The 10,119-nt window shown below is 38.5% G+C and overlaps 1 protein-coding gene across 5 annotated transcripts in view; it reads right to left on the reverse strand.

Moving 5' to 3' along the window:
• Positions 1-7,491, reverse strand: part of AP1S2 (adaptor related protein complex 1 subunit sigma 2) — a 31,252-nt gene extending 23,761 nt beyond the window's left edge. For 3 of the 5 annotated variants that reach the window (XR_008914253.1, XM_056808473.1, XM_056808474.1), the window contains exons 1-2: positions 6,827-7,231; positions 4,454-4,632 (exon numbers count right to left, since the gene is read on the reverse strand). Coding sequence is in view for 4 of the 5 variants with exons in the window: in XM_056808473.1 (XP_056664451.1) it covers positions 4,454-4,632 (179 nt within the window). In the remaining variant the exon portion in view is untranslated. Of the gene's footprint in view, positions 1-4,453; positions 4,633-6,826; positions 7,232-7,350 lie in introns of those variants that run through there. The other 2 variants (XM_001364414.5, XM_007500868.3) reach the window with 1 other exon arrangement.
• Between the last annotated feature and the right edge of the window lie 2,628 nt (positions 7,492-10,119).

The raw sequence follows: 10,119 nt of genomic DNA on the forward strand, positions 1-10,119 counted from the left end.
AAGATGACCAATAACTAGGCCACAAATGTCATCTGTCCTTTGACCCTGATGTACTTGATGTAGAATCTGTAAATTCTTATGACCCTAATTCTACTCATCTTCATTTACATCAGGAAACCCATTGTGAACTGAAAGACTTTGGCATCTTCCACCATATGGTCCAGATCATTAAGGCGTGAGACTTTGTCCTTCTGAAGGGAAGAGTTAAAACCTGGGATTTCTGGTCTTCAGTCTCTGTGATGTTCTTTCACACTCAGGAGGCCATTACATCACATGGTGTATTTTTTGGTATATCCATGTTTTTGTTTTCCATCTCTGGTGTGGCTCATACTGGCCTTTCTTCATATCTACCAACAGTCCAAGAGCCATGAAAGTGGCAGAAGGCCCTCTAAAAGACCTTGAAGGCCTCACCAACAAGGAATAGGGTATGGTAAGAGAAATATTCTGAGGTTCTGGGTTATAATTTCCTGAACAAGTATGGAAACCATCTGTGAGACATAGACTTGATTTGGAATTGGAAGACCCAAGTTTCAGTCCTGACTCCCAAACATTTGTCATGTAATGTTACCATGGAAAAATTACTTAAGTCCCTCTAACCTTTTTTTTTCACCCATATAAAATGAAATCTGTCTTAAGAAACTATTGTGAGGGAAACAGTTTATAATGTAAGAAGCTTTTTGTAAATGTGAATAATCATCACTGAACTTTAGAGAGAACATTTTAGGAAATATGTAAAAATCATTGTGCCCAAATACCCAAGATGATCTAGATGCCAATCTATCCTCTACTAGATATGTGTGCTTGAAGAAGTCTCAATCTCCCTAAGCCTCACTTTTATCATCTATATAAGGGGATTAACAATTGTACCACTCTCATAACGTGGAAATGTGATAGGTTACCCAATGTGACAATCACATAATACTACATAGATGCTATTTTTCCAAATTACTAGAAGTCATAAAACTGATGAAATTCTAATATTGTGCTTTTTGAATGTAGTGGTGTGAGGGTCATAAGAATCTACAGAATTTCACAATACCCCCAAGGCAAGAAGGGAGAAGAGAAAAATGTTTGCTTAACACATTAATCAACAAACACTTATTAAAAGAAAATACTATGTGTCACGTGCTCTGCTAAATATTGAAGATATTGAGGATATAATGAAAATATACTCAAGATGATATGAAAAAAATTTAATGAAACAAAAATGGACACGATTGGGAAAAGAAACTTGGGATAAACTCAAAAAGAAAAATTATCAGTTCTCTATGCCTTTTAAAAGATTGAGTTCATTATATTCATTTAGTGCATAATATTTATTCATCTGAACCTGAAACCAAATCAGACAAGAAGGAATAGAAGTATTGTTGAATATTTTTAGCTCTGTGGATTAAGGCTTACTCTAATTACTGGCACTAAGTACATTTGAAAGTGCCTATTCTTATATTCAAAACCCATGACTTCTCCACAGTCAGCTAAATATCAGCTGACTGTTGGTGAGTGCAGCTAAACTGTTCTCAATACCCACCGGCACTTCATTAATCTTTGTTACAGAAGAAAATAAAAACAACAATATTCCTTAGCCAATTCTCAAGAAAATAATCTGAACATACATAATTTGAACCTGAATTTGACCTGACTTCAGTAATTTTTCCATGCCACGAAACAAATGAAATTTCAGGATGAAAGATACTGACACAGAGCAAAAGAAACAAGACTTAAAACAATAGCCAAGAGAGATTACTTGATAAGAATAACTCTGGCTTACTGGAATGAGAGCCAAGTCGAAAGACAGGAAGTTCAGGGTTCAAATCTGGTCTCAGATACTTCCAAGATGTGTAAAACTGGGGCAAATCACTTACCTCCATTGTCTAGCACTTACCACTCTTCTGCTTTAGAACCAATATGCAGTATTGATTCTAAGATGGAAGATAAGGACAAAAAAAACCCCCAATAACTCATCTGATCTCTGCATATTTGGTAGTTCATACCTTCCTAAGAGTAAGTTATTTTGATTTTAAAAGTTTCATTTCAGCTGAACTATAGGAAACAATGACAGATAAAGATTTGGGGGTAGGCTAAAAAGACAGAGGAGTATTACACTAGTACAGGTAAATGATAATGAATGCTAAACTTTGGTAGTGACAAGAGAAAAAAAGGGTGGATAGGAGGTGAATGGGAAGAATTGATTCTATTGCATTCCAATTCAAGAGTTGCTTGAATTTCTGTACCATCACAGAAATGGGTAATAGAGGAGTTTGAGGGGATGGGGAGGAAGATCAATGAGATTTTTGGCCAGAGTTTGATACTAAAGTATACAGATGAAGAAGTTTCCTCAAACAGCTATTCCAGTAATAAATCTATAAGCGAGTTTAGTTCTTCCATCCCTCAGTCTATCACTCTTTAGTTCTTTAACCTACTAATATTTTGCATTTTAGGTTTATGGAATAGATATTCTATATCTCATTCAAATATTAGTTTATACAATTTTGTAAATTTTTCACAGTAACAGTATACTGGCTATCCAGTAAATATGATGGATTGCATGAATTCTCATAGCACAGGCTACAACATACTCAACTGTGTGCTCTCTAACCCTCAATGTTATAATTAATAAGACCAAACTAACTGGAAAGGGTATTAGATTCCATAAAAAGAGACCTGAGTTCTTTACAGCTCCATATGTATTAGTTGAGTGGCCTTGGGCAAATCTCTACAATGTATTTCTCAAACATTTATTAAGGCACTGCAATAAGCAAGGCCTGGGGATACAAAGACAAAAAAGAAATTCATATTGTATAGGCTTCAGTTTCCGTATCTGTACATTGGAGAGGGAGGGGAGGGTATGAACTGGACAATTTCTAGCATTCCATTAATTTCCAAATTCTATTCTTTCTTAAATACTACTTACAAAAGGTCAAAACTGATCATAATCTGTTGCAATTTTAATAAAATAATGTAAGGTCTTCCTTCCCTCTAAATTTATCTGTCACTAGTTTTGAAACTTTTCTTTATGCAGTCTTAAATGCTTAGAAAATAGAGAAGGAATGGACAAAATCGACCCCCCTTGATTGCTTAACTTTATGTCATCAGTTCTTTTTTCCATGTTACAAAATTTCTTTTTCTAATACTGAAATATTTCTTTTGTCTTATGCTCAGCAAGTGTGTGCTACATAAGGATGACATTATTAGAGGAAAAGAAACAGGGTGAAGAAGAGTCAATGTTCCAAATCAAACAAAGTCTACAGATGAAAAAAAACTTTATTCCAGTTTGAGAAATATTATTTCCATTCAAATATAATTATATAAGACTACTGCACTTTCCACAGAAGTAAATGTTAATGTTACATTCTATTTCTCACCTTGTTATAAAAAGCAATTTTCAGTTATTTCATAGAGATAAAACCTCAACATCCTCCTATGATGAAACGTCTTATCTCACCGCATTTGATATTGCAAATTGTGCATTAACTTTGTTAATGAGCAAGTGTTTTATTTGTTTCAAAATAAACAAGAAGTTTTAAACATCAATATGACTGAAAAGATTTCAATATATAAGATATATGAATTAGAGTGATCCCAAAAGCCTCAGACAAAAATCTCTCAATTGTTAAACTTGTTTTTATGCCAAATGCTGTTCCTGCCCTCAATGAGCTTACATTCTATTGGGGAGATGATGTACTTGTGTAAATAAGTATTGACAAAATACATAAAAGTTCCCCTCTATCCACCCACCCACCCATCCCCCAGGACACAGCAAGAGAGGCAATGGCCACTGGGAAGTGATCAAGAGAAACAGGATTCCAAGAAGCAGAAGTGATAAGTGAGGTATAGGAGGGCAACTTAAACAAAGACATAGAAACAAACCATGGAAGGTTGTATATGAGCTAATGCAAGAAGGCCAGTTTGGCTGGACCTACCTGAGGGTATGTGAAGAGAATATACATATAAGTCTGGAAAGGTAGGTTGGAGTCAGATTTTGAAAGGTATTAAATGCCAAATAGCAGTTTATATTTAATGCTCAGTATTTTAGTCATCTAAGAGAAACTGGTGACTCTGGACTTTAAAAGTTCATTGTGTGAAAATTAATAAACTTGTAAGAGTATACAAATCATTAAATCCATTTAAAAATTTTAAAAGAATCATCTATTAAAACTATTTATCTTCTATTATCTATTATCTTCTGATTATCTATTATCTATTATCTTCTGATTTCTGTCATTTTGATTCAAGTATTCACAAAAGAGAAATTATAGTTTACTTCATCTTAGATTTCATCACTTTAAATCTATCTTATCTCTAAGCATTTCTATTACAAAGCTGGTCTTCCTCCATGTATAAATGTCCAAATAAATCAATTCTCAAAACTAGTTGATTTATATTCATATTTAACTAACATTATGAACTAAAGTTTGGTCTTCTACTGCAACTTTCTGATAAATGAAAATTATACCTTTTGTAGACAATCTTGAGATCTCGCCACTCCAAAAAGCTGCACATTTTGGGTTTACGGGCTAAAACTGTTTGAACAAGTTCCCTTGTGATTTTTTTCTTTTCTTTGTCCGATAGTGGGACATACCATTTCTGAAGTCGGAGCTTCCCCTGACGACTAAAAAGCAACATAAACTGCATCTGTTAAAATAAACAAAATAAATCTTATTTTTAGATCTTTGGTTCCATGTGCTGTGATTAAAATTATATTTTTCAACATTGTTTTCAAGAGGAAAGTAAACTAGCTGATAGATGATTACCATAGTAGCCACACTAAATGTTTTCAAAACATTCACAGATTATACATACAGTATTTTAACCCCAAATCAGAAGTGTGGTTAAAAATAAAAAATTACATGGTTAAAGTAGGAAACTGTTACCTTTCATATGCTTTAAAAAGGAAAAGAATAATCTATGTTTTAGTAACATTTGATGTAGGCATAAAACATGATAGTTCTCTCTTCTCATAGCCTATTTGTCCCAACCGGAAGGAAGGCACTTTTCGAGAGGGATTAACAATTTCAGTTGTATCTTTTAACAAAAGTAAAAATACTTAAGACTAACCACATTTCCAAATCAAATTTCTGCTCTTATATTTTTTACAAAAATTCAATAGCTGGGGCATGGCTATATTATGAAAGCCACATATTACATAGGCATATATATATATATATATATAACCTTTTAAGCTATTTTATATTCCTGTGCTTAGTTAAGGTCTACAAATAAAATTTTGATCATAAAATTTTTTAAGTATATCAGAAAAGCTTATTTTTAATTAAATTTGACATTTTAAAACTACAAATAAGGAAATACTGCAAATGTGAAATAATACCTTTCATATATTTTTTCAACATATTCCATGAGCTTTTAGAAATGCTAACATTTCAGGTACAATTGTAATTGCTTTTTCTAACATTCATAATATTCTGAATTTTAAAAATACAATTTTAAATTAAATAGGCCCTTGCTTGATTGTGAAAAATAATTTTTAAAAGTACAAAAAACCCAAAGATACCTGACATTTTTGACTGAATCTTATTCAACCAATTAAATAAGTAAACCAATTAACAAAACAAATACAAAGTCAACAATCAATAATCATTTATTAAGCTATTAATATGAGTCAGGCACTGGGTTAATAATGACACTTTTCCACGGATCTCAACGCTCTTCATAAGCGAGTACTGCAATATATTATACGCTTATAATGGGTCAACAGGGTTAATAATATAAATACACTTTCCCAGGGATCTCAAAGCTCCTCACAAATACTGCAATATCTGCAGGTTTCGTAAAAGGAACCCAAGGGACCAACTGGTCAAAGCAAATCCAGAAGCGGCTGCAGAACTTGGAAGAGAATGGATTCCATCTTCCTAGATCTTGCAGAATTGACACGGAAAGTATAGGCTGGAAAGGAGGGGAGTCCTGCGCCAGAAGTCCTACTTAACACGTTAAATAAATCACTTATGGTCCTATAAAATAAGTTACCTGCAAAATTGGGACAATTCATGCCCAGAAAACGTTACAAGTCAAGCCGATGTGAAATCAACCCCTTTTATCTTAAATAAACAGAGCGAAGAGAGATGAAGATTTTTTTTTTAAAGAGGGAGGGCAGTATTGCCTGGAAGTCTAATGAAGACAAAAATGCTCCTGGAGTCCCAGCTGTTTTCCTATTCTTCCTTTAGTCAAAAGATGATACTCCAAATATCCAGGAAGGGAGGGGGAAAGGGGAATCGAAGAGACAATGGCCCGGGTGGCAGCGCTCAGTGCCCTTAGAGCAGACCCCTACCCATAGCTGATCTCGGCGCCCCCCACCCCGATCCCCCAAATTCTCCATCCCTGGGCAGATAAAAGTCCATTTTGGCCGGGGACAACCCGTCACCTGCCTGCTCGCCAGGAGAGGGCGAGCGGGGAGAGGGGAATCCCTGCATGCCAGGGTGAGGATGCCAGGAAGAGACCCCCGAGTTAGGGGAAGCGACTCTGTTCGCTCCCCAGCCAGGAGTGCTTGAGACAACCCAAACACAACACCCCACACACACAAAATAGGGAACAGAATCAAGTAGTGCCTCCGCTGCTTTCCATCTCTTCTCTGGGCTGAAAACTAGGAGGGGTGGGGTATTTTTGGGGGGGTGGTGCGTGTCCCCCCACGCGGGTCACCTTAGGGGCGCGGTCCACCAGGAGGTGAAAAGACACGGGGAAGACTCTGCTCGAGACCCAAGCGCGCGTGCGAGTGATGGGATAGAGGGGAGGAAAAGGGGGTAGGGGGGGGAAACACCTCCAACTCCACGTGACAGCCCCTCCCGCGAGGAGTTTACACCTCTCACACACTTACTGTGGCCGCTGACGAGAGAGCAGCGCCGCTACCGCCGTCGCCCGCCGCTCCCGGGGCCGCAGAAGCAGCCGAGTGAAAAGCCCCCTCGGAGCGTCTGGAAGTCGAGCAGGCGGGGCGTGGGGAAAGAGGGAAAGGGGGAGCAGGGAGGGGGAAGGCCCCGCCCCGGGGGCTGGCCGAGGGAGGAGCCCGGGGATCCGGGGCGGGGGCTGGAGGGAGGGGGCGGGGTGAGCCAAACGGGAAAACCGGCTTCCGGATCTCCCCCTCCCCCCCCAGCCCCCTGCCACAAAACCGGCCGGCTGCGCCACTACACAGCTCGGCGCCGGAAACGGGCACACGTGACCCGGAAACGGCTTCGCACACGGAGCCTCCCCCAACAACCCCCCAACCCTCTTCCCTCCCAACCGGCGGGCGGCGCATGTGCGTTCACTTTCCCTTCCCTCCTCTCCGCCCCTGACCCTCCTTTCTTTCTCCCCTCCTCTCTCCTCTCCCCGCCCTCTCCCCTCCCCCCTCTACCCTAGTAGTACCATAACGCGGAGTAGGTTGAGTGCTGTACTGTTACTTGTATGGGCACTCTGACTGGGAAGAGACGAGGCAGCCTGCTGCTCGGGTTCAGAACCCTGCTGCTACTGAGCCTGCGCAGTAGCGCAGTCCGCGACCACGCGGAGGCGGGCTCGTGCTCTTCCTCCTCCAGTCCCGGGCTTCGCTGGGATCCGCGCGCTACCTTGTTTATTTCCCTCCGTGGTGGAGGGGCGGGGTGGGATGAATCGGGAAAGAAGGGGGGCCGGGAAGGGGAAGGAGGAGGAAAAAAAAGAAGCTGGCTTGCTCCAAACCGGGAGTTGGGCGGGGGGTGGGATAAAGAGTCCATTTGCGGTTTTTAGAGAGTTGGAGATTCCCACCCACCCCTAGTGTTGAGACTAGAAGAGGGTGGTGGTGCAGGTGCAGTAGAACCCCTTTCTCATAGGTTTCTTTTAATCAGGATCGACCCAAGCAAGCTTGATCCTGGAAGGGAAAGACAAAAAAGAGGGAGGAGAGGAAGGTGATATGATAATAAGGCGTTCTGCAATAGAACCAAGCACTTGGAAACTTGTCCTGGTTCAAGTGGGACTCTACCACGCTGCTGACCAGGGTTTTTTCCCAGCGTAGTTATTTGTAGGGTAAGGCTCAGGATCTCTACTGCGACCATCCAAAAAGTGCGTTGGAAGATTGGAAGTCAAGGGGAGGTTGCGGGGCGGGGGGATCCCAACATTGGAAAGACATGATGTGGGGGGGCCTCCCCGGAGAACGAGAAAGATGCAATGGGAAGGGGGCGGGAGGGGAAGCAAGAGGGTTGGAAATGATTATTTCCACTTTAAAAACCGACAGCTATCGTTTGGCAGCTCAAATTGGTCTGCTTTTTACTCATTAAATGGAAAGCAAGAACAGCCTCAGATTACAATTTTATGCTGGATATCTGTTTTATGCTAGGCTTTGCTTTATGATTCTTAATAGAAACAACTATTAATCATGGTTGTGGGGTAGGGGGAGATTGCCCACTCCAGGATGTTCATATGCAGTTGAAATGCTGGGAAAGAAACAGAAGCTAGGTGCTGACCGGGGCAGCGCCAGTTATGTGCAATTCGCAACCTCTTTGGGCCTCAGTTTTCTTTTTCTCAAAGAATCAAAGATCAAATGAATTCCCAAACCCGATTCTGGTAGTCTACAAATCTTTGTATGTAGTTGAGGAGCCTTCCTTTCTGTATTTATTATGATTGGGGCTGAATTTGGTGGTAGGATCCATCCCTTTATTCCTGACCCTTTGTGACCACTCTTCTCCTAGGACATTCTGCTAATCAGTGGACCGAAATGTCCATCTGCATTTGCCTTTTTATCCACAATACTTTGGGTAGATTCTTTTATCTTGGCAAAAGATATCACGTAATGTTTCTGAGTTATCTACCTTCAAATATAAGAACCATTAGTTATACTCCTGACATGTTGATGTGTTGCCTTAAGAATAAACGCTTTTCTTGGAGCTATATTAAATGACAATGAGTTTTCAATGTGAAAGAAAATGAGATTTGCAGGTGAAAATAACCCAAAGTAACCATTATATGATGTTAACTACATATTTATTTCACTGAAACAATGGCTTATTAAATCCTAATAGCAAAACATGGCTGCAAACACCTAGCAATTAAAAGGGTAGTGCCTTTTAAAAAATATGCTCTCTCCTGGAAAGAATAAAGGAACAATTTATAGAAGCAGATGGTCTTTTCAATAGATTGTAGATAGTTCATTCCCCAGTCACAATATTAAGTGCTAATTGTGCAGTCACTGTGAAGGCAGTAAGCACTAGTTTATTAGTAATTAACTGCTTGGTTTTTAGATCCAAAGATTTCTAAATTGTGGACTTTTATAGTTTACATGTTTCTTCTCTCTAAACCTTGTCTTTATTTGTTAAGACATTAACATATTTTAAATCATCGACTTTAGATATTTAAGAATATCAACTAGTTTGAGTTAATAGCAGGAGATAAAGTGATTTCTAGAAGGATTTTTAGTGGGATTCTTTCTATTTTAAAAAAACTGCAAAATTTTTAATTATTGTTAATTCTCAATGAGAACTTCATGGAGTATGTATTCTATTTGGATTTATCATAATTATTCATATGCTCTTGGCAAGCCCCCCCCCCCCCCAATAATTGACAACAGGTCAGGAGCTGTATTTGGAACCTAATCTTAGAGCATTCTTCAGAATTATGCTGTATATAATTTAGAAATTATTAAACTTCACTGTAACAAATTATGACTATGAAGAATACTGGAAGGTATATGTCTTAGGCATGTAAACAGGGTATTTTGATTTTTTTAATATTTTTTATATTTTGATATTTCAATTTTTCATTTTGAAATAAAGTTTAGTTGCTAAATTTCAAAAATTAAATTTTAGTTTCCTTAATTTGATGAGTTAAAAGTGTTTATTTAAAAGGATTAAATATCCAATAAATGTTCATCTTAAATAGTTTCCCTAATGGAGTATTCTATTTTAATGTGCAGTATATACATACAACATACGATTTGATGCAAAATGAATTATCAGGGGGAAAATATGTAAAATAACCATAACAATATAAATGGGAACAGTTTAAAAAATGTGAATGATGTATCATTATAATGGCCATACTTATCCCTGAAGAACAGAGATTTGAAATACTGTATATGCTGTTGAATATATTTGATGTGTCAGTTTTGCTGAAATTTTTTATCATCTATTTTTATTCTTTTTTAAGAGATGACTTTTGGTGGGAGCAGGC

The sequence above is a fragment of the Monodelphis domestica genome, chromosome 8, assembly GCF_027887165.1.
Source record: "Monodelphis domestica isolate mMonDom1 chromosome 8, mMonDom1.pri, whole genome shotgun sequence".
NCBI classification, from domain to species: domain Eukaryota; kingdom Metazoa; phylum Chordata; class Mammalia; order Didelphimorphia; family Didelphidae; genus Monodelphis; species Monodelphis domestica.